The following is a 25,129-nucleotide window of genomic DNA, read 5'->3' on the forward strand; positions in this document are numbered from 1 at the left end:
TTAACCAACATCAACAGTAATATTTTTATTCTGAAGCTCAACATGCCGGCAGGAGTGGTGATAACCTATAACCATTGCATCCCAAGAATCAAGAAGTCCAAGAAAGTAGGCAATTAATACACAAAACAGTCATCTACATACAACTGTCAGTGGAAATCCAGTGTTTCATCAATAAATTTTACATGAGCTTTGGAAAAAATTGTTAACTGTACATGATTACCCTTCAAATTCAGTGAACAGCCACCTGTTCTTATGTACAAGATCTATTTCTTGTTGTTCTAAGGGTTTTGTTTAACTGATTCACAGGAACTTCCATTCTGTCAAAAGTGATGGCAACCAACCTCTTGACATCTAATCCTCTCTGAAAGTGTCCCATCGCGCCTTATTATGCTATTCATTGCAAGCATGGTGCCTTGTTATATTATGAAAGGCTTCTGAGGGAAGAGGAGGGGATTGCAAATAACCAGACAGAAGCAGTCTTCTAGCCCAGACGTCTTAATTAAAGAGAACCAAGCAAGGCATTGTGTGCCATCAAGTCACCTTTGACATAGAGCGACCCTATAACTGAGTCACCTTCAAAATCTTTTAATTGGTAACAGTTCTGTTCAGCTCTTGAAAACTCAAAAGTTCCTTGAAGAGCTCGATCGATCTCATAGTTGGGTCTTCCTCTTCTCCTGCTGCCTTCATCTTTTCTTGGCATTACTACTAGACACAGAGGGACATAGTCGCTGTTCCCTGTTTCTGCAAAAGCAACGATGATCTTTTAGGAAAAGGCAGGCCTCTCCCTCACCCCATCAGTTGGAAGAATACCCCTACTACAAACAAAATCATTTCCTTTTGAATCTGGTTTGGGGAGATGCAAAGACTATATTAACGCCCCGCTTCCGTCTTCATCACCAATTCGCGCGATTTTCACCTCGCTCGGCCCCTCGGGCTCTTCTCTAGAGGAAACCACGCCCTCGGCCCCCACTTCCGCCTCCTGCAGCTGCTGCTGGTGTTGAAGCTTCAAAACCTGGCGGAAGAGGCTTCGGTTTTCTCTGCGCAGGCGCCGGTTCTCCAGCCTCAGCCGCGCGTTCTCGTCCAGCAAGCGCCGGCTCTGTCGCTCCCGCTCCTCGCTCCGCCTCAGTGCTTCGGCTTGGCTGGCGGCCAAGTCGGCGTATCTCTCCGCCAGCTGCTGAGGTGAGCCGCCCGCCCGGCCTCGCCAGCCGCCGCAGACGCAGCACTCTCCTTCCGCACCGCGCCCCCTCCGCGTAGGGCTGCAGCGAGTCCCGCAGCTGCCGGGGCGGCTACCTGCGCGAGCGCCGCAGAAGCAGCCGCCGCCGCTGCCCCTCGACTGTCTGCTAGTGCCGCGCATGCGCCTCATCCGTGGTCTTACCACTTCTCTGAGTTCGGAGAAGGAAAGGGGGGAAGTTGGTCCGTTTGACTCCTTGTAACAAAAGGGGGCGGAGCTTGGGGAACGGTTTTGTATAGCGGAGGGTGGGGCTGAGATGATTAGAACATCTGGCTCTTTAAACAAACCGGCACAGTGTTTGCTACCGGAATGGAAGGTCAAAGATTGAACATAGAGTTACAAAAAAATCGAGAGTGACCTACTTTCTCTTAGATGCAGATAGTTGATTCTTGGTCATTTGAACCACAAGACATTGCCTTGGGTAACCTAGGTATTCTTGGACTGCAGTTCCCAGAATCCCTGGCCAGTACAGCTGGTCATGAAGGCTTCTGGGAATTGCAATCGAAGAACACCTGGGTTACCCAAGGTTGGGAAGCACCCCTGTAGGAGACACACTTGGACTGCTGTCTTTCACCAACTTACCGGGCATTCAGCCCAGGGTTTGGAAGTGGTATTTTCTTGTAACAGACCACCCAGGATCCCCCAGACAGCCCTAGCCGTGGTCAAATATTGTGCCATTGTATTTCATTCCTCTTAAAAAAAAAAAAAAAACACCACATGACATTTCACCTCTGAGGTAACAGAACCCAAGAATTATTTTTTTTCACTGCCTACACTACTTCCTCAGTCATGCTGTGGACGATGCATTGGAATCTGCATTTAATAATGCTAAAATGTGTGGTGTATGAGATAGCTGTTCCTCTTTGTGCTGATGAGCAGACGGTATAGGCTATATTTAATATATTCTCTACTATTCTTTTGAGATCTTATTTGTGTTTTATTAAGTACTGCATGGCCTGTTTTGCTTGTCTGGTTGGTTGTGTTACGGCTTTGGGATTATACGTCAGTTTACCCTAGCAAATATGTTGGTGTTGTCTGATTGCCGGCAAAAGGAGCAAGCAAGCTGTCCTCACAGTGGACCAAACAATGGACTAAATCATAGATATCGTAGAAACGTGAAGTTGGAAGGGGTCTACAAGGCCATCAAGTCCAACCCCCTGCTCAATGTAGGAGTACAATCAAAGTATATCCGCTAGGTAATTATCTAAGTTTTTCTTCAATGTCTCCAGTGTTGGAGCATGCACCAACTCCTGAGGTAACTGGTTCCACTGTCGTACTGCTCTCACAGTTAGGAAGTTTTTCCTGATATCCAGCCAAAATCTGGTTCCTTTAACTTGAGCCCATTGTTGAATGCCCTGCACTCTGGAATGATCGAGAACAGATCTTGCCCCTCCACTGTATGACAGTCTTTCAAATATTTGAAAAGTACTATTATATCACCCCTCTGTCTTCTTTTCTCAAGGCTAAACATGCCCAATTCTTTCAGCCTTTCATCGTAAGTCTTGGTTTCCAGCCCTCTGATCATCCTTGTCATGCTTCTCTGAACTTGTTCCCATTTGATAGCATCCTTCTTGAAGTGTGGTGTCCAGAACTAGACACAATACTCAAGGTGAGGCCTAATCAGTGCTGAATAGAGGGGGACTAGCACCTTGCAGGATTTGAAAACTATACTTCTATTAATGCAGCCTAAAATAGCATTGACTTTTCTTTGTAGCCACATCACTCTGTTTGCTCATATTTAACTTGTGATCTACAACAATTTCAAGATCCTTCTCGCTCATAGTTTTCCTGAGCCAGGTATCCCCTATCTTGTAACTGTGCAGTTGTTTTCTTTTTCTGAGGTGTAGGACTTATCTTCTGTTGCTTTCGGCTCAGTGCTCCGTCCTATCAAGGTCATTTTGCATTTCTAGGGTATTAGCTGTTCCTCCCAATTTGGTATCATCTGCAAATTTTACGAGCATTCCTTGCAGTCATCCAAATCATTAATAAAAAATATTGAAGAGCACCAGGTCAATGTCTCTCTGTCTATCAGGGAGGTGACCTGATCAAAAAACAAGATCAAGTAAGTTTGGCAGGATTTTTTCTTGGCAAATCTGTGTTGGGTTCTAGTTATTACTGCACTGTTTTCTAGGTACTTGCACAATGACCATTTTATGAACTGTTTCAGAATTTTGTCTGGGATTGATGTCAGGCTGACTGGCCTGTAGTTCCCAGTTCCTCTTTTTTGCCCTTTTTGAAGAGAGGGACAACACTGGCCCTCCTCCAATCCTCTGGCACCTCCCCCGTTTCCCATGATTTCTAGAAAATAGTGGATAGCGGTTCTGAGAGTTCTTCTGTCAGTTCCTTCAATACTCTCAGATGCAGTTCATCCAGCCCTGGAACTCATTTAAGGTTGTACGGTATTCCTTGACTATTTGTTTATCTATCTCCAGCTGCAATCTTGCCCCTGCCACTTATACTTCCAATTTGTTTGGAAGTTCATAGTCTGTCTTATGGAGAAAGACAGAACTACAATAGGAATTGAGCACTGTGGTGTCTGCCCAAATCATTAATATTCATATGTTATCTGCATAGACCAATGGGAATGCTGGAGGTGCGGAGTCAGGAGATATAAGAGACTCAGCAGAAGGAGGGGGAGTTTCAGTGAGGAGATAGAGAGTTTTGAGAGAGAGTTAGAGAGTTTGGTGTGGGGTTTGGGTAGGAAAGTGGTGGTTGAGAAGGGATGAAGAAGGATGTTTGTTAAGGGTTAACAACATTGCTTCCTCTGTCAACACCTGTATCAATAAACAATTTCTATTTGGTACGTTTAAAATGACATACTGTATGGCCTGGACATCTATCATTAATTATAGGTACAGTGGTGCCTCGCATAACGAGCGCACCGTTTAACGACGAATTCGCATAGCGATCCGTTTTTTGGGATCACTAATGCGATCGCATACAGATGTTCTCTATGGCCAAAAATCGCTTTGCGACGATCGGTAAGTGTTTCGCTTACCGATCTCCGCATAGCGATTTTTAAAAATCAGCTGTTCTGCAGTTCCAAAATGGCTGCCGGACGCCCAAAATGGCCGCACACAGCGTTTTCGTGCCCTGCCCTCACTTACCGAGGGTGCAAAAATGGCGGCCGGATGAGGAAACATCGCTTAACGGTGAGTTTAGAAGCCATTGGAACGCATTAAACTAAGTTTAATGCATTCCTATGGCATTTTCCCTTCCATATAGCGATGTTTCCCCATAGCGATGGTTAATCCGGAACGGATTAACCTCGCTATGCGTGGCACCACTGTATTGTTGATGAAATCAACTGGTGGCAGCTGAGGGGCATGTATCGTGAGCTCCTAGTTTGGTGAAACAAGCAGGGGCCACTTGGGGATCGTGTCAAGCAACTGTGCCTTTTCATTGTCCTCTGTTATCATTTTCCCATCTTCATTGTGTAGCTGTGCCACTATGTCTTTTGTCTCACATACCTGAAGAATGCGTGTTTGGTGTTTTTTTTGGGGGGGGGGGGGGTTGTTTTTTGCTTTTAGTGTCTCTAGCTAACCTCGGCTCATTCTCAGCTTTTGCTGTCCTAATGCACTCCCTGCATTTTCTTGCTACTTGTCTGTACACATCCTTGGTGGCCTGGCCTGGCCTTCTTCCCATTTCCTGTACATGGTGGTTTTTTGTTGTTATTGTTGTTGGTTTTCAGATCCTCCTGGAGCTTTTTGTGAAGCCACACTGGTCTTGTTTTTTTTTTTTTTTTTGCCACCTCCCCCCTTTTTTTCTTGTTGGAATTATTTGTAGTTGTGCTTTTAGAATTTCTTTTTTTAGAAGCTCCCACCCTTCTTGGACTCCTTGTTAGGATCTCCTGCCATGGTGTGGGAAAACCCTGCTGAAGGCTGTTAGTTGTTATCTGTTAAGGAGAAGCAGCAGAGAAGCAGCAGCTGCCAGCGGGCGGAGTGACCTCTCATTCTGCCTTTTTGCCTAGAGTTAGAGAATTAGATCATAAATTCAAAGACTTTCTCCAGCCAATCCTAGTGGTGATTAGGTAACCGGTATCCTATCTGAATTCTCACAACATTCTGTGCAATAGTGCTAAATTAATAAAAAGAGTTTTCAAGGCTTGGCTTTAAGCTCCGCTGGCTCAGACATCTGTGGTCGACTCTTCTTTGTAATTTCTCTGAAGGCTAATTGCCTTCTCTTTGTTTTGTAATCACCTACACCATGGGACCTTACTTATCCTTGTTCTGAGATTATTAAAACTGGCTTTGTCAAATGTAAGTTGCACAGAAAATGTGAAATGTCATTGAAATCCTCCCCCTACTTATAAGTATCAAGCCTTGACCTTTTTACTAACATAAGGAATGTGTAGAATATGTTGTTAAAAGAAATAAGGAGAACAAAAACGTGGTGACACGGGAAGGTTATAGATCAGACAGCAAAGCAGGAGAAGCCTAGACATAATAAAGAGGGCAGAGGTCAGCTAGGGTAAAAGTCAGCTATACAGTACTAGCCAGATGAGGAAGGCAGATAAAATCAATGATATGTTATTAGTAAGGTATATAAACACTAGTGCACATCTGTAAATCCGAAGACCCTTTGTTTGGGTATTAAACCATGTCTACTCCTTTATTCTACAGAATACATATATTTAAATAAGCAATTTTGTGGTGGGTGTTCTCTTTTTCTCCCACCTTGTGGGTAATTGGAATTAGACTACAGTATTAGGTGTTTAAACCATTAATTTTTGCAACAGTATGATCAACTAGCACAAATTGTTCAGAAGAGTTTAGTTCTTCTGTTCTGTCAGATAAACTGCTTTGGAGGCAGCTTGTGCATATTTTTGCTCCTGCCCTTACACAAAGATAGCTTCTCTGAAAGTTCTGAATGTGTGAATCTCATCTGAATGAAAGGGCTTGATATCAGGCGAATACCTGGAGAACAGGGTTGGGGAGCCTACAACTACCCAGATGTTGATCTTTCACTGTCATCATCCATTACCATTGGCCAGCATGGCTGGGGTTGATGGGAATTGTAGTCCAACAACAGCTGGAGGGTCACAGATTCCCCAACTCAGTTTTACAATATGACCATCTTTCCTTGATTCCCAAAGTTTGAAGCAGTGAACAAAATGTCAGATGTGCACTTGGAAGGTCCAAATATTCTACATAAGAGAGGTAAGTCACTATAGTGGCTTTATGCTAAATTCACAAGGGATTAAGGAGCAAATACAATTAGCTTCCATAAAGCAGGGGTGGGCAGATTTCAGATTTGCAGGCGTTATTTTGCTTCATACAAGAACCTTGAAGTCTAGCAAGGAGAACTAGGTGACAAATACTGGCTTGTGCATCTGTAGATTTTTAAACTTAAGGAAGAAACATATTTGTGGACACAACCCTAAGGTCACAGTCCTGTTAAACAAACTATACTACTGATCCCCAAACACTTTTCTACCTTTCTTCCACCTCAGCAATCCAATATAGAGAGGCCTTTGAAAAAGTGTTAAAACAGTAGAGAGTCATGATGGGGATATAGGAGAGGGCCTTCTCTGCTGCTGCTTCAAGACTCTGGAACTCCCTTCCACAGAAGACCGGGTTGTTCCTATCTTTGCTGACCTTTTACAAGCAGATGAAGACCTTTCACTTCAGGCAGGGTTTCTCTTAGAGACTGGCTGCCTTCAAATGGAAGGTTGTACCTTACGACTTTAAATATGTTTTGGTGTTGCTTTTGTTTACTGTCTTTTAGTGTGGGATTTGTTTGATTCTTTTTAGTACTTATATATTTACTGTTTTTAGCTTTAAATATTGTACTTTAATGATGTAAGCCACCTTGTGTCCTTTTTAAGGAGAAAGGTGAGGAAATGCATGCATGCATGCATACATACATACATACATACATACATACATACATACATACATACATACATACATACATACATACATACATACATACATACATACATACATACATACATACATACATACATACATACATACATACAGTGATGTGCCCCACCAAAGTACTGGTCAAGTAATTTCAGCAGTTTTACCCACAGTCCTCAAATTGCATTAGATGTTGTTTGAAAAATAAGGTGAGGTAATAAATGTGTGGAGCAGAAATAGGTGGAACAGAAAAGAAACCAGATAGGATAAGGAAATATAGTATTTAATTTGTGTGGGACAGTTCTGTTAATCTGAGAAATGAGTGGAAACCAGGTTGTTGAGAGGCAGCCTACGCAAGACAAAGTTTGCAATACACTTTCGTATTGGGTTAAGTATTGCACAAACTAGCTAGGTGGCTCAGTGAGTTAGGTTGGAAATTAAATTCCCCACTGTGCTTCTAGGGAGAAGAGCCAGCCGCTCTGTGGCCTTTGACAAGCTACACAGTCCCAGGATGCCCCCAAAAGAAGGGAATGATAAACTGCTTCTCTGTATTCTCTACCTAGAACACCCTGGAAAGAATTGCCGTAAATTATAATTGACAAGGCACATGACTATTATTCAAGTATTGAAATAAACAAACTTAAAAAGGCATTTGGGTGTTGAGGCAGACTATTTAAATCTTAAGATTGTCATTTGTTTTCTTGAACTGAGCCTGTAAGTAGGTTCAGAATTCATATGCGTGACTACTAGTCTGCTCCAGGTGGAATTACTGCTGACTGTGTCTATTTTTAAAACTAGTTTGCAGAACAGAAACTTTCCTAACCTCTTTTGACCTGAACTCTGCAAAGGCTTATTGCCTTATATGTGCACAGTATTTCCTGCTTTCCCCTTGTCTACAGGAGACCACTAGAGACTTCTGCCTTGGTAGAGAACTTCACATGTATACCTACTTTTAACTTACTTGTAGTTTCCTCACTTGCTTACGGATGTTGGTGACCCTTAATCTGATTCCTCTGTATGAATGAGAAATGATCAACTGGTTTATATCAGTTGGGACCGGAAGAGTCTTCTGATAGCTGGGGGATTTCTCTCCTGCTTTTGAAACATCCCATCCCATAGAGGAGCTTAATGTAGCAAGATATAGTTAATTCAGCAGAGATGGAGAATGGAGTTTCATGTTTGAGTTAACTGAAACTAGGGTGTAGCCTTGGAAAGACAGAATTCTGCTCACAGAAAAAGCTCTACCAGCCAAGGAAAAATTACTTTTAGAACAAGTGTGGCTCATGGACTGGGACACAGTGAGACTTCCCCACCAAATGTTGGTGGGGCAGAGGAGAGAGGACTCAATTGACAAGCTACCCTTGTCTTGGAGCCCTCCATTACATTCTTGGAAGTTCAAGGGCATAAATTTATTAGTAGGAGGTATGTCAGTGGCTGTAGGTGCCAGAATAGGAGATGTCTAAACCCCCTCCAATTCCCCCAAAAGGTGTTTGATTTGGATCCGTCAGCTGTGCTAGCTGATAATGGACATACGTAACTTATTCCCTTCCCTCCCTTTCGGACTTTTTTGTGGGGGAGGCTCTGTTTACAGATGAGTATACACTTCTGGTTTGAATTATTCAATAAAGCTCTCGAATCACAGCAGGGCTTTGAAGGTGGCACTTTTTCACCTAATTAATCCATGAAAGACTGCACTGTAAGTGGCCTCCCTCCTTTTCTGGTAAAAGCCCACAAAATTTGGTAGTTTTTAGTATCCTCTTCATTGACAAATCAAATATTTGGCCTTTAAAGAAAAGACTGGTTTCAGCAGCACCCTCCACTGGTAAGGGTGCCCAACTCTCTGTTGACAGCAAATTTGCTGGCATGGTGGGCAGATGGTCTTAAATGAAATATCTTGGAATAATTAAAGATGAAATTGGGAAGTAGCAGGAATTACCACATTCATTGATGCTGAAGTTGTTCACACAGCTCTTTTGCAAAAGGTGTTCTGAGTACCATCATGTTGTTCATCTTCTATAGCTGGCTCCAAGTTATCTCAAATACCGTATCTCCCATTATGAGCTGGCTTGGATGTTAAGATAATCAGAAGAGGCCTTTCTCTCAGTCCCTACACCTTCACATGTGTGCCTGATGAGGACATGGGAGATGGTCTTCTCTGTTGCTGCTCCCAGACTTTGGAACTGCCTCCCACAGGAGGCCAACCTGGCCCCATCTCTGCTGTCCTTCCACAAGCAGGCAAAGACCTTTCTCTTGAGGCAAGCCTTCCCTTAGTAAACAGCTTTTTAGACTGATTTTTAGTACTGCTTGTGTTTTCCATTTTTGTCTTTTCCGTTTCTCAGAATGGCATTTCCATACTTACTTAATGTTCCTAGTTTCGATATTACCTTTTAATGATGTAAGATGCCTCTTTATACTCATTGTTCTTAGCCTTTAACATTGTCTTTAATGTTGTTAAATACTATTGTATTCTCATTGTTTTCAACTTTAAATATTGTCTTTCATTGTTATAAGCCCTCTTGGGTCCTTTTCAAGGAGAAAGGTGGGGTAAAAATATTTTAAATAAATAATAATTAATGATTTTCTAATGTGTGTTTTAAATCTTCACTAGTTTAAAAGAAATACTTCACGAGTCCCTAATGTTGAAAGGGATATACAGTGGTGCCTCACATTGCGACGTTAATTCGTTCCACAAAAATAGCTGTTGAACGAAAACGTCGCTATGCGATATTAAAAAGCCCATAGAAACACATTAACACCTGATTAATGCGTTCCTAGGGGCTTAAACGCACAGTTCAGTGAAGATCCTCCATAGCGCGGCCATTTTCGGTGCCTTTTAAGGGAGGAATCCGTCCCAGAAAACAGCGGACGGCCATTTTGTTTACCCAGCAGCCATTTTGAAACCGCTGATCAGCTGTGCAAAAATGGTTGCTTTGCGATGATCGGTTCCCTGCTTCGGGAACCGATCATCGCAAAGCGAAATTCCCCCAAGTTCATCACAAAGCAATTTCATTGCTAAATGGAGCGCTCGTTAACCGAGGCACCACTGTATCAGATCTGATGACTGAACAAGGAATTGTTGCAGCATAGCTTGTGCTGGCAGTGCAGATCAACATCCTATAAGGCAAATCTGAAAATGGGGGCAGCCCAAACCCCCCAAAAATGTAACTTTGAAACTGGGCTTCACATCAACACCAAATTTGTAGCAGTCTGCTCTTGCTGTGTGCCAAATTTTGGGATGTTTGGGCAAAGCGTTTTCGAGTTACGATTTTTTAAACATAAAGTGATCCCTTTTTCAGAAATAGGTGACCCTAAATGTCCCCAGATTTAAAATAGCTCAGATCAAATAAAAATACCAGTCTGTTTATCTTGAAAGAGAATGGTTGGATACATCACAGCTGTTCTTGTGGCTTTCCTCTCCTGGCAACCTTAATACAGATCAGTTGCTCATCTTCTGGGATCCTCTGTCATTCTACATGAGGGAAATTTCTGTTGAAACTGGTTTGTATCTTGTTTGTATTTTTAAACTTCAATTTTTTAAAAGCCAGATAATTCAGTTCTTGGGGAAAAAAATTCCATCTTATGAATGTGAGATACTGTTGTTCTCTATCCATGATTCAAAATGCCAGGAAATGGGCTGATACTGCTGCAAAATATCATGCCAGCATTGCCAGCAGGAAAAAGAACACCAAGCTTTACATAGCAAAGGGCAGCTTGAATGTTGACAATGCCGATGGCAGCAATGAAGATGACCTACTGGATAACCTCTTCTGCTCACTATCATTCACAAAGAGATACCAAAGAGGGGAAATCCTAGAAGCCAAGTCCTTTTTTTCCCCATCAATTAACCACTTCTCACCCAAACCAAAAACAATTGTAAGGGCTATTTTTTGACAAGCGCAAATGGTAGTTCACATGATAGAAACACAATATCCCACATTAATAAACTGGAGGTTTTTTGAATAATTGAATCTTTTAATGATCGGAGGATAAATGGGCAATGATAATACTGCAGGTCATAGGAGCAATATATTTGTTTTGTTTCTATCCCTTTCCAGGGAATAAATGGTGATGTTTTCAATTTTTTTTTGCCTCTCTCTCTCTCTTTTCACCTCTTCCCACCTACGCAGTGTCACACAGAAACACAGTCTCTCTCCTCCACACAAATATTTTAACCTTAATAATAAGCAGAACAGGATGCCATATCCATACTGCTGGTTCTACCGCTAAACAGAATAAGGATGGCATATGAGGATAACATTAAAGGACAGAAATTTGTCAATTATTTAGTTCATTATTTTATTTTGCCAGCATGCTAGGTTGGGCAGAGAGGGAAGACAACACTATTTGTCTTTTCTGCCTCAGGCACCACAGTTTTGTTGGCTGTCTCTCTGCATGACTAAGCTTTAAAATGGTGGCATTATGAAAATTTGACATTTAACATTGTATTACTTCCATGTGGAACTTTGGTATAAAGTATCCAGTTATAAAATCTAACATCTTCCAGTCTGAAAGAAGTCAAGGGATTCCAAATGTCTCTTATTTTGAGATACAAAATTTATCTTCAACTGTACACAATTGCATGAACCTGTGATATTCACTCCAAAGCTATCAGACGCTAGACACATCAACACAAATTACACGTGCTGATTGTTCTCTGTATAAGGGATGGACATGTTTGGTAGGTTTCCCCCAGAGGAGACAAAATATATGTTTACTCAAGCTGGAAATGCTTGTTATACAGTACCTCAATTTTTAATGCCCTCTCATAGGAGTCACCAGGATACTGAATTTCCTGATCTGTTGTGCATTGCCCAACCCCCATTACTCATTTATGATTCTTCATGAAGACTGTGAAAGAAGAACTGAAGGGAAGGAGCTAGAACATTGGTTCCCAACGATGGGTAATCTTGGACTGAAATTCCCAGAAACCTTCATCAACAGCTGTGCTGCTAGGGTTTCTTGAAGCTGCAGTCAAAGAATATTTGGGTTACTCAAGGTTGGGGACCGCTGGGCTAGAGGAGTCTGGGTTGTCATCAGTTGCCAGTAGCTCAGTCACATGATCCCCCTGACTGGGTTATGTCCATCACTGGTTGGTGACGGACATAATGCACTGCTCTGTCCTTTCTAGAATGGCACTTCAAGTGGAGAATTCAGTGTTCCATTCTATTTGTAGTAGATTTTTGTCCAGCATCTCTTAGCCAGAACATAGCAGTTACAAAAAACAAACAAACCCACTGTTTGTTATTGATATGCACCATCAAGTTGCCTCCGACCCATAGTGACCCCATAAATAAGCAGTCTCCAAAATGTCCCATCCTCATCTGCCTTGTTCAGCTATTGTAAAGCTCGTGGTTATTTTGGGGAGATAGTCCATCTTGTATTTGGTCTTCCTCTTTTCCTGCTGCCTTCCACCTTTCCTGGCATTGTTGAGTTTTTTTCCCCTCATGGAATCCTGGTTTCCCATGATGTGCCCAAAGTAGAACAGCCTTAATTTCAATATTTTTTCATCCAGAGATAGATTAGGTTTGGTTTTTTTTAGTACCCACTTGTTTGTCTTTCTGGCAGTCCAGGGTATCCAAAAAGCTCTCCACCAGCACCACATTTCAAATGAATTTTTTTTCTTGTCAGCTTTCTTGGCTGTCCAGCTTTCACACCCACACATGGTGATTGGGAATACAAGAGTGTGGATGGTCTTGGTCTCCGGTGACACACCCATACACTTACATTATTAGCAAACTTAAAAGTGGGAGAGACTCCAAACAGTTGAAGACAAAATGTTCAGAATATTTATTGTGAACATTTGGGGGGGGGGGAGGGAGAAAAAACCTTGGCAACACAAAGGTAGTAAAAATAAAATAAAATAAAAAAATAAAAGCAAACTCTCCTGATGGTGTAGTGTACTTTTGTCATGATAACTGTAGCAGAACCCAAAAGATGACATCATTCCTGCATGTCAATCAGAGGATAGAGCAGGAGGGGCGGAGTCAGAATGACAGTTGGAGAGGTTGGAAGAGAATTAGGAATACCACTTCCTCTCTTTGTCACAGCCCTTTATTTTTTTTTTCTTCCTGGAAATGTCAATGCAGACATGGATATCTATCCTGTGTATTGAACAGTGAAGATTGTAAGCAATCCCCCATCTCCAAGGAGATTAAGGGGAAGCCGGAGAAGGAGAGATTCCAGAAAATTAGTCCTTATGAGCTAAGCCGAGCCCTAGATCTCAGCCAGGCCCTGCACTAATTTTCCTTCCTCAAGTCCATCCCCTTTGTTAAGTAAAAACAAGAAACACAGACAATCCATGAGTTTACACTCAGGCAAATCTGGGCTCTATATGGTAGCAAATACACATGGCCAATTAGATAGGTTAGTCTGTTCAAGAAACCAATGCATGCAATTCCAAAACATTACTGCTTTATTAAGACATATGGTTCAGAAAAGAATTCAAATTATAGTAAAGCATTTCAGTTAGAAACATTTTCGTATCAAGGCTGACAGATCGCCCCCACTACTCCAGCTATAAAAATAAAACAAGAAATGCATTCTAAACTAGGATATGCATAAGCGTAGTTATTCTTACGTATCCTGAGATTTCACAGTCCATAGTCCAACAGGTAAGGTAAAATCCAGTTGTAATCCATTAGTCCATGTTGGCAAAAAGGCTCCATTCAAAAATTATAATCCATTTTGGGAAAAAGCACATGTCTGTCCTTTCTCAGTCAAAACCCCATCTTCTTCCAACTTCTACCAACTTCCTTCTTCTTCCCAGGATGCCTCATAAGGAACACCCCCTCCTGGGTCTTTTTGTCCTGCCTAACTTTCTCATGGGAGCTTGAGTTGTTATCATGTTTTGTAGCAGAATTATTATGACTACCAGGAATGTAACTCTCTGGCTCTCCTTAGCAACTAAATAACCAGAGAACGAAGCTTCTCTGACACAGCATGTAAAATTTTCCTACCACAGACACAGACATTAAATCAAGATGGATGCTATTGGGACAATCTTAGGACTACATATCCCATTCTCGTAACACATAAAAACACAAATCAATCATTAAACATATGTGCAATGTATAGTCCTTCTTTAATCCCAATTGCCTCCCTAGCTATTTTCCTGCTCCTGCTCTATTTCAATAATTCTTTATTACTGCTTTTGACACCAGATTTTCAAAATCCAGTCTATCAATCTTTCTTTTCTGGTTGAATTTTGTTTGTATAAATTTATGTTCTGTTTTGTTTGCCTCATTAGAATAAGAAATCCAGTTTATGAAAGCCCTGCAGTGGTTGACCTCCTGGACTTTGTACTACCTTTCTGTGGCTTTAGACAATTCTAGACAATTTTCTACTGTGTTTCTGAGTAATCCCTGAGAATTTTGAAAAGATTGGATGCTTTCCTTCCTACTTGCTTTTAACAATGCCTGCATTCTCAAAATGTTCTTCTTTTGAAGTCAAAGATAAATAAGTTGGAGTTCATCAAACTTTCTCATGGGCACATACATTAAATCCAATAGCCTTGTGGTTACTGATTCTAGTTGGGTCAACCATACTCATGATTCTGGGCAGGACCACTAATGATTTACACACCCATTTGTAAGTTCTATGTCAGTCTGTTCCAGGTAACAGTCATTGACAGTATCTAGCAATTTAATATTTTCATTTTGACATTTATCCAATTAAAGTTTTCCTTTATTACAGCAACACCTTTCTGACTTCCTTCTAGATCGCCTAGACTTGGGAATGGTGACAGTAATGTATCTCCAGTACTAGATTACTTTGGGCCAGGTATTGTCAAGGACTTGCCTGCTTTTAAGATTTCTAACTTTATTATCAGGCCTTTTCCACGTAGGTATAAAAACATCTATGGTCCAAGCGTGTCCATCAAAGGACAAAGAGTAGTTGAACTGTACCAGTACATTCCTCACAATTATGATGTAATATATGGCAATAGAGCTCCTTAGGAGAGAAGAATGGGTCTGTTTCCAGTCTCTGTCAGTTATTAAAATTTCCCTTATATGTGCATGATTATTATATGCATTTTTACTTGCAGCTTTATATTCGTTTTTGTGTGTGTACAATTACAATTGATTGATTTAAACATCTGTTTTTTTAAAAGCACTCAAGGCAGCTGGAAAGGTCACTTAAAATAATTTTAGCAGTAAAATCATTTAAATAGTTTTAACTCGAAATTAATAAATGCCAGCTGAAAAGTCTAAAGAGGTGTATCTTCCATTCATAAGAGGACAGAGAGTGGGAATTGATCACTTGCACAACCTGGGAGCAATGCAAGGCAAAAACCCTTTCCCACATTTCATCATACAAATGTCTGCTGCTGGTGGTATTCTAGAGAATAAATCCAGACAGGTTCATAGCAAGAGAGGCAAATCATTATTGATTGATTGATTGATTGATTGATTGATTGATTGATTGATTGATTGATTGATTGATTGATTGATTGATTGATTGATTTAAATTTTTAGAATTCTGGACTGCCCATTTGACCAAATGGTCACTCAGGGCAGTGTACAAGAACAGTATCAATAACTAAAAAAAGGAAAACAATAAACAATAAGACTAAATCAGATGGCTATGGGTGTTAAACTCAAAGCAAGAGCATTCAAATGATGGCATAATTTAAAAGGTCTGCGAAAAGAGAAATGTTTTAAGATATTTCTTGAAGATCTCCAAGGGGAGCAGTTGAACCTCAGGCAGCGATTTATTCCAAAATGAACTAGCAACCACTTCTTTCAGACCTCCTCCGCCACCTGGCCTGAGATGCACGGACAGGTTCTATCATGTATGGAGATCCCAAACTGTTTAGAGCTTAAACTGCTACTACATGGTTGTGTCGTTATAAATTGGAGCTTTTTAAAAAAAACAGACTGTTTGACACAGTCTGTTTGATTCGAATCAACCCAGTCCCCTTTCCCCACAAAGCAGCTTTTCCCCTTCCTCTGCTGTTGTGGAGCTTCTGCTTTTTTCAAGTGATTCAAACAAGCTTTTCCCCACATAGTTACATAACTTCCATCACAATGAGTATGAACAATTTACTCCCAAATAAGTCCTCAGTCCTTCTGTGAGTACTGGTTGTGATTTCTGAAATATTACAAGCTGTGAATCAAATTGCAGTAAAGTTGAACTGTTCTCCAACGTAGTTATGCCCTTAGATAGCCAGATACATCATTTAAAGAAAAAAGCCAATGTCTTGAGTTAGGCCCAGAAAAGAAGTGGCAATCACTGCAGTTTTTTTTCAGTTTCAAGGTAATGAGATCTTGATACTTTAAACCAGCTAGCAACTTAACTGCTGTACTTTGTGAGGGAATGGCCTCATATGAAAGGTAAATATGGTGAAATTCACATATTCATCCATGGCAAATCAGTTCACTTAAAAAGGCAGATCAAAACCTCTTTTTCTGTCATTCAGTCACCATCATGTCTGTTAAAAGATCTGACCATGACAATGTCCTTATTTAAAGTTGTTAGATAAGGGGTGACAATGGGGCAAGGACTGGGCCTTGCCTGAAGCTTTGGAGATCCATTGCCAGGTAGTGAAGACAACATTGATGTTGAGGCACCAATAATCTGGTTCTGGATAAGTCTGAGTATAAGCAATGAGACATGCAAATATCAACTGGGTATATAACTGCAGTTAGTTTAGGGCACTGGTTCCCAAACATATTTGACTTGTGGCTCCCTTAACTTACTGGCCACTGGCCGCAGCTCCTCCAATGCAATACTTTGAGTAAAGGAGGGGGGAAGGGATGGGGGAGCTTAGCTTGAGTAATAAACTTTGGAACTGAAGAAGGAACGGGAGGTGCTTCCGGCCATGTTTCACAACACCCCTAGGTGTTGCGCCACACCCTTTGGGAAACATTGGCTTAGGACATTGTTTGTTTCTAGATGTTGGCTATTTTATTTAAATAATACATTTTCCCCCCTTTGTTATTTATGGCATGCATCCTAGACCTTGCTTCTGATAAGCAGTTCCTTATCTCGGTCTCTGGAACTGATCTTGCAGAGCTGATATCTCTTCGGCCTGCTTTGATGAATAACCATAATGGACATCACCCGCAGTATGGCCTTTTGATGTCAGTGGAAGCCCCGCCCCCACTTATTTCAAAGAGTAGATAATTGGGCAAAAAGCAGCAGGGATAATAAGGTTGCAGAGAGAAACCAGCTGTTTAAGTAGGCAAAGCAGTTCCCTCCTAGTTCTCTACTGCTTATAATAATCTTACACCACCCACTCCCAGGTCTTCCACTCTTTAACAGAAACTGAATTCTAGTTCGGCCTTTAGCACCAACACACAATGCCACAATGCTGAGGTGTTCTTTCACTTGCTCACTGGCCTCATTCTTGGGTTCTCAAGACATAACAATCATCTTAGAAATGCAGAGCTGGAAGAGACTCTAATGATCAAGCCCAGTCCCTTCAAGAAGGCACAGTGAGGAATCGAATTCCCAACCTCTGGCTCCACAGCCAGATGCCTGAACCACTGAGCTATACAGCAGTTCTTCCAAAAGGTGTTTTTATCACTCAGATATTTTTAGTACTAGGGTATGGAACATGTGGCCCTCCCGTTGCAGTTGGACTGTTCTGATAAGAAGAGGGAAAACATCCTGTTGTAATATGGCATAATACATTCTGGCACTTTTGTCTGGTTGACCATGAATGGAGTTCTGTTCCAATCAAAGCTGGGTGTGAGTATTTTCTCTGAATTTAGATGTGGCTGGAACACACTCTGGAGAACATATGGAGAACCTTATGAATAAAAGTTAATGCCTTCAAGAAACGGGGGAAAACAGACCTAGAGTTGAGTTATTTATTTATTTATTCATTCGTTTGTTCGTTCAGTCATTCATTCATTCATTTATTTACTTACCACCCACCTGGCCATTGGCCACTGTGGGAAGTTCACAACACACACAAAAACTACTGTTAAGGAGAGGGATGCAACTCAACTATAAAATAAAATATAACAATACCAAACAGTATTAAATGCATTCTAAAATATCAAAGCATTTAAAGTGGCAGTAATCAATGACATTATCCGCTTCAGTTTCAATGGGCTCCGTAGATGGCATAGTTTGAAAAATCTACTGGAATACAGATGTTTTTAGTTGTTTCTTAAAATTCTTCCAATAATCTCTCACTGATTTTACTTAAGACCTACTTATTGCTTTGTCTGCCAAATCTTAATGGTTCAAATATTTGAAGCTAACATTTAATAGAAACAAAACATTTGGAGGGTGGACAGAGATAGGCAGATGGACATTTTTGTGCAGTGTCCCCCTCCAAAAAGCTGGATGGTAAGGCAGAGGTTGGAGGAAATAACAAATATGCTTGTTAAAATGTTATTTATTTATTGAGAGTGACAAGCTCTTCTTTTTACATTTGGCGCTAACATTTTTTACACAAAAGGTCATTTTCATTAACCTTCGATTCGCACCACACGGCCTCATTGCCCAAAGGCATGCGGTTATTTACAATTTCCCTTCATCCTATGCAAAGCTAAACAACCCTGAGTATGAGGCTAATATATGTTAAGTGCCCGAGGCACATTGCAATTAAGTATTAGCACTGGTTGGAAAATGTCCAAAACATTCAGTGGATATCATTTTCAATCATTTTCATTAAAATTAATAGCAAGCTTTAAAAAAGTAATATACCCAGGGAGTAGGAGAATTGATCAAAACATAGCCACCAGTGTTGCAGAAGCAAAGATTTGTAGATGCCGCAGACTCTTGACAAGCAAGTTTGTTTAAAATTGCCAAAATTGCAAGGGCTTATAGGATATGAGAAGCTGGCAGATGTGGGACACCTCTGTTTCTGTTAAGGATGGGGGTTTGCTTTTCTGTCTGCCCCAAAGTGGGGTGGGTTGTATGAGGCTTTGAAAAAAGTGTTTCAGGTTTGATTGTAAAATCAAAAAGCTCCCACAGTCTGATAAATTTAATCTGTGCAGATGGTATGAAGGAGGCCGCAAAGGTGCCAGTGGGTACTCAAGGTAGCTGTGAACGTAAGTAGCATGGGGTGTCCCCTCTCAATTCTGCTCTGAAGCATTTAAACATGAAACGGGCATTCTTGCTTCAGCTTCACATTGCATTACTAATATCATTCAGTTCCTGGCATTAAATACATAGCTTTTACTTCAAATTATGAAAGGAATGTCTCTCTGTGTTGAAATTGCAGGGTGATCTTTACTGGCAATGTGACATGCAAGGAGGAAACATTTATCTTCCCTTCCTAATAAAGTCAACACCAGAATTATTTCACATATACCATTCTGTATATGCGAAATAATTCTGGAGATAATTCTGGAAGTAATTCTGAAATACCATTCTGAAATAATTCTGAAGTACTATTCTGTATTTTCAGAATGGTACGGAAAATTCTTCCTATAATGCTAGTGGAACTTCTTTTGCTGCTAAGGTTCCTACTTCCTACCTCTAAAGTTTCTAAGATTGCACATAATCATTTCAATTACATGTGATTTTATCCACCCTGTGTGTTGGGCTTCCACTAAGGACACATTTGACACCAACCTTGAAATAAACAGAAGCAAAAAACAAGGTCCTACTCATTGATCAAATCTTGCACAGAACAGAAGAGGACTATGCAGGTACTCGTAAGACCAGGCCTAATTGATAAGTATGGTAGTTGGTCATTTTCTCTCTGCCCCCAATGTTTTCTCAATTATTTCCATACATGTTTCCCCAATACTTTCTACTACTAACTTAGAGCTCTATAGCTAACTCTTTTTAACTCTATCTGGCAGAAGAGGTGTTCCTAAGCTCTTGCTTTCTGAGATTCTGGAAGGATTATAAAGTCAATGGAATCTGAGATCTTATTCATCCAAGTGTGTGCTTTATCACTGTGAATCTCTTCCTTTTAACGAAGTGCCTCTCTAGAATCCTCAGATTTCTATATTTTGAAAGTTCAAGTAAGTTAACTTGCATTGTGAAGTGCTCCTGTTTAGAGTTCTAGCCTTATCCATCCATCCATCCATCCATCCATCCATCCATCCATCTATCCATCCATCCATCCATCCATCCATCCATCCATCCATCCATCCATCCATCCATCTTCTGTGGCCTCTAAGCACATGGTGTCCATTAGCAATTCCCATCCTCTTTGAACTATAATTGGTTGATTGCTGCTGTTGCTCTTGAGGAGGGGTTGCCTCTTGGGTCCCTTCAATATAGTGCAATATATGCTTTATAGTACAAAATGTGGAGTGCACATTTCCCTGTTCTGACTACACTCTTGGTACCACCAGCTAGCTATGTATATATTAGTACTGTATATAGTTAAAGAGTTCCATGTCTGCTGTTTGTTCAGTTAAAAACTAAAATTTACTGAGTTATCAGGATTTTCAGTGGGATCCAAAAGAATTTCTGTGAGTCTATCAGTCTTTCTCAGGCCTCACTAAAATGCCTTTTAGGAGTTCTGAACAACATATCAGAGCAAAAAGTACATATAGGGACAGGGTGTGCATTCTAGCACTATCTCCAGTGTTCATGTGCTCCCTTGGAGGCCACTCTTGGGATCCCAAATAATATGATACATTTGATTGAAAAGTAGTAGATCTCGGTTCATTTCTGGGAGATAAAAGAATGAAGGGCTCACACTGGAGTATTGGATTTGGACCAGTGAGCAGGACCCCATCCCTGACTCACTTTTTAATACTCATGCATTCTTCAACCCAGGTTCTAAAAAAGGCATCCTTATTTTCCTCTCAGCAGATGAGGAGGATGCATCGCACAACTACTGTGATGTAATAGTTAAAGTGTTGAACTGGGACACGGAATAATAGCTAGGTTCAAATCTCTGCTCTGAAACTCACAGTGTGAACTTAAGCCACTTTATTCTCTCATTGCCTGATCCACCTCGCAGGGTTCTTGTAAGAGTAAAAGCTGGAGGAGAGCTGTGTACACTATGTGGAGAAAGACAGGATATACATCCAACTCATCACATTATCATAATCTTATGGGACAAGTATATATATTGTAGTCTCTGCTATTAAATGTATTTATGTTCATTTGAATTGGGTTAAGCAAGCCTGACACTCCTATTATCACTGTGGTCGTCTATCTTTTTGAAAAGTGCCTAAAATATACTGCACATAGATGCAAGTGAATAAGTAACATGAGTCAAGAAAGGAAGGGAAAGAAGAAAGAAGGATGGGTGAACTCTGAGGCACGGACCAGCCATAATCATCAACTGAAGAGGTTTTCCCCCTTTAATCAGAAATGCTCTCCACCATTTATGGTGTGATTACTGATCTGAACTTTATAGAAAAAGCAGTGGCCTTTTTTGGTACTTTGCTTATCAGCTGTTTCCCTACTACATCCTTAGAGATATGTAGCCTCATTTACCCTGGAGACTCTGTTAAGTAATATTATAAAGAAATATTTAGAGGCTGGTTTTCTGTTTCAAAGACTCAAGAATTACCATTTGATATCACTCTTCCTCAGAACAGTTTAGTTATGGTCCCATCCAGAGCTACTCAGTTTTCACCAAAAAGCAGATCTATGTGTCTGCCCATCATTTATTCCCTTGGTCTTGTTTGGAATTATGGAACTCACAACATAACACACAAGCACACACCAACCTTTTATTTTAGAGCAATTACTAGCCAGTTCTTCTGTTCTTAAAATCTTTAACTGATTCTAAAATTCCTTCTTACCAACCCTCCACTTGAAGCCTTTAGTGAAAAATTAGAAAGTGTGGAAAGTATTCTTACATCACTTGTTTGAGGATACAACAGTGGTTAAGGTGCATCAAGGGTAGTTGATTTGCATCAAATGATACATTGGATATATCCTAAAGAATAGGAGAAATTTCTGATGCTTCCCCTTTTTGAGGCCTGGTTCATATAGTCACCTTGACATTGCAGCAGCAACTCTTCATGCAAGAAGCAAGCACTGGGGAACCTGGTTTGTGTGACTGAGTCCTGTGCTACTGGCCCAAGATGTAGCTAAAACAGCTATCAACTAGGATTTGCAAAAGAGCTGTAACATCTCGATAGACCATAAATCTGTTGCTTGCATATAGTATTGTGGCAGCTAGTCAATCTAATGGAAGGGATTCTTCAGCAGCCATCATGTTGGGCCTGATGGAAGTAAAATGAAGCACTTGCTACAGGATTTTAGAGCTGCTCTGTAAGAAAGATCATCCTTTTCTCACACATTTGCAAAGGCCTAGTTGATAGCTGCTTTAGACATTTATAAGCTTTTCTTTTTAATGGACTCTAGGCCCCTAAAACAATCTCCATCATTATTAAGGGTTCATATTAAGTCTCATTGCCTTCATAAATGCATATTGCTGAGAATGTTGACTTTAATGATAATGTAATGGCATTTGAACATTTAGTCTGCAACGTAATTTATTTGAACAAACAGTGTTATACATATGGCAAAAAATTAAAATAAGCTCAAGCAGATATTAAATTTTAACAGCTACAATTCTAATATTGTCATCTCACAGGTTTATGAAGGTATAAGGTTGGTAGCATGGCATTTAGAGGAGTTTCTGTGGTGTGCGCTAACATAATGAATCTTTGGGAGCAAAGGAAGGAGGACACAATTTCACTGGGAACATATAATACATATGACTTGAAGATTAATATTCTTCTCCTACCTTTCAACAAAGGACCTCATTATATAAAATGTTCTTAGAAAGATGTAGAGTGGATAAAATCAATGATTTTTTAAAAATCCAATTGTTTTAAATCGCAATTTAAAATTTAAAAATGATTTTTTATTTAAAGCATTAAAACATCAAATTTTAAATATTTAAATCATGATATAAAATGTGATTTAAATCAATTTAAATCAAATCCACCCAAGAAAGATGTACCTTCCATCTCCTACCCCTGGAGAACCTAGTAAGCAGCTGGTTAACATGGCATCTGTCTGTCTGTCTGTCTGTCTGTCTGTCTGTCTGTCTGTCTCTGGAACACTGTATGTAAAACTGTTGATTGTGTACCTCAGCTCACAGAGGCTTCAAATATCTAGTCACTGCCTGTGTTTATGTATGCGTATCTTATTCTAAAATGTACAATTTTACATACTTTATCCTACAGTTTGTATTTTGCTCCATTTTTTCAGCTGAGAACTGTGCCTCAAAATTAGACGCAGTTCTAATATGGGATATTAATTCTGCCGTCTATGTATTAGCCCAGGGGTAGCTCAGAGGTTGATCGTATAACTTAAAAATCTAAATCAGACAACATATGAGCAACCTTATCGTGAAATTGCATGGCTGTTGTTAAAATTCCTATGTATGTGTTTTACTCATTGTATCATCTAGCATACATTATTTATTTAAAATATTTTTGCCCCACCTTTCCCCTAAAAAAGGACCTAAGGCAGCTTACATCATTAAAACCTAAAAACAGTAAATTACACAATTTAAAGCTAAAAACAGAAAATTATTGAAATAACATTATGTTAAAGATGTTCAGTAAAAGCATTATGAAAAACAGACTGAGAAGCAACAAAATGTAAACCACACCATTTATTGTCTCCTAGTCAGTCAGTCGCCAAGGAAAAGCCCTTTCAATACTCCCCTCCCTCTTAGATACGTCTCGCCTCTTCCACAAATTCAAAGGTTTTCTCTGCTAAAATATTTTTTTTTCCAAAGAGGACTGCTTGTTGAATTCAGTGCCTATGCGGAAATTAATTTGCAGACATACCTGTCTTTCCAGGAAAGAGACTCATGGGACCCTCTGCAAGTAGTGATTCACAAAAGTTTGTATCACATACATAATGAAGTGATGAAAAGTGCTATAAAATTTTCTGTGAAATATCCCTAGCAAATGGGAAAAGTTGGCTTTTTTGGACTCCACCTTCCAGAATTGCCTGGCCTGAGTGGCCAGTGATCGCACTGCCTGGGGTTCTGGGAGCTGCAATCAAAAAACAAAACAAAAGCAACAAAGCACACACAAAATTTTCTAAGCTCTGCAAATATCTGAATTAGGGTATGTGTGAAATGCAGTTGGAAGAAAAATAAATAGCCACATGTATTTTCAGAAACATGTTTTGCCATTAATTAAAGGGTCTGGATCTCCCCTCCAAAAGAAGATTAGTTTCTGAGCATGTTCAAGACCCCCCCCAAAAAAACACTCAAAAATGCACCACAAAATGTTCTTCATATTTTAATATTTTGTGCAAGCAAGAAGCTTAACTTCAAAATGGTTTTGTGCTGGAAGCAGTGTTCGGCAGATTTGGACCAGAGGCTGCATGAAGCAAGTTAGGCTCCAACATGTGTCTCACTCTGTCTGTTCCCTTTTTGGATGGCTGACAGAGGCCATTGAAAGCCGTGAGGCATCCTGTTGCTCACTGAGACCCCTATATGTATGTGTGCTAGCAATGACTATCTAGGGCACAGTGACAATCTGTGCAGTCTCGTGTAATGTGTTGGGGCTTTGTGCAGTGTTTCCAATTACATTTTGGAGAGCCTGCGTTTACAACATCACCAGCTGGTCCTGCAATAAATTTCTGTGCATTTCCCTGAGCTGAAAGGCACTTATGCAGCTTACTTTGCATAGCCATTTGCACCGGCTGAATGGTAATGGCCAGCAGGTGAAAGACCGTTGTGTTCCCCCACTCACCCACCCACCCGCTGCCCCTTTTGTTTACTGTGTGCAGAAGGAACTTCAGTTTTGCCCGTAGGTCTTTTCTCCCCCCCCCCTTTTTTTAATGTTGCCATTATCTACAAATTTGGAACAGGCATAGAAAGTTAGAGGAACAACCAAATGGCAGGCCTAAAATTGGGAAACCAAAAGGGATTTGCTGTGGAAGTAGAAAATGGATGGATTTGGACTTTTAAAAACTTATCACATGGTACAAAGGCCAATGCAAATCAGCCTAGCCATTTTTGCCTCAGAGGCAGAAGTTATTTTTTTGCCTGCTACTGCGGGATTCTATTTTTTTTTAAGCCAAAGTGATTCCAATGACATTTTCCTCATGTGATCAGATGTTTCATTGTCCAAAAGGGTGAGGGTGTGACTCTGGTTGGTATTCTGGTGACATGCTAAGC

General features: G+C 40.5%; 1 protein-coding gene across 1 annotated transcript in view; it reads right to left on the bottom strand.

Moving 5' to 3' along the window:
* The window catches only part of TUSC1 (tumor suppressor candidate 1), a 29,586-nt gene continuing 4,457 nt past the window's right edge, over positions 1-25,129 (bottom strand). Inside the window, exon 1 of the mRNA XM_020796168.3 lies at positions 1-25,129. This exon is cut by the window's right edge and continues 4,457 nt beyond it. Coding sequence (XP_020651827.2) covers positions 866-1,363 — 498 coding nt within the window. The 5' untranslated portion in view covers positions 1,364-25,129 and the 3' untranslated portion in view covers positions 1-865.

The sequence above is a fragment of the Pogona vitticeps genome, chromosome 2, assembly GCF_051106095.1.
Source record: "Pogona vitticeps strain Pit_001003342236 chromosome 2, PviZW2.1, whole genome shotgun sequence".
Taxonomy (NCBI): domain Eukaryota; kingdom Metazoa; phylum Chordata; class Lepidosauria; order Squamata; family Agamidae; genus Pogona; species Pogona vitticeps.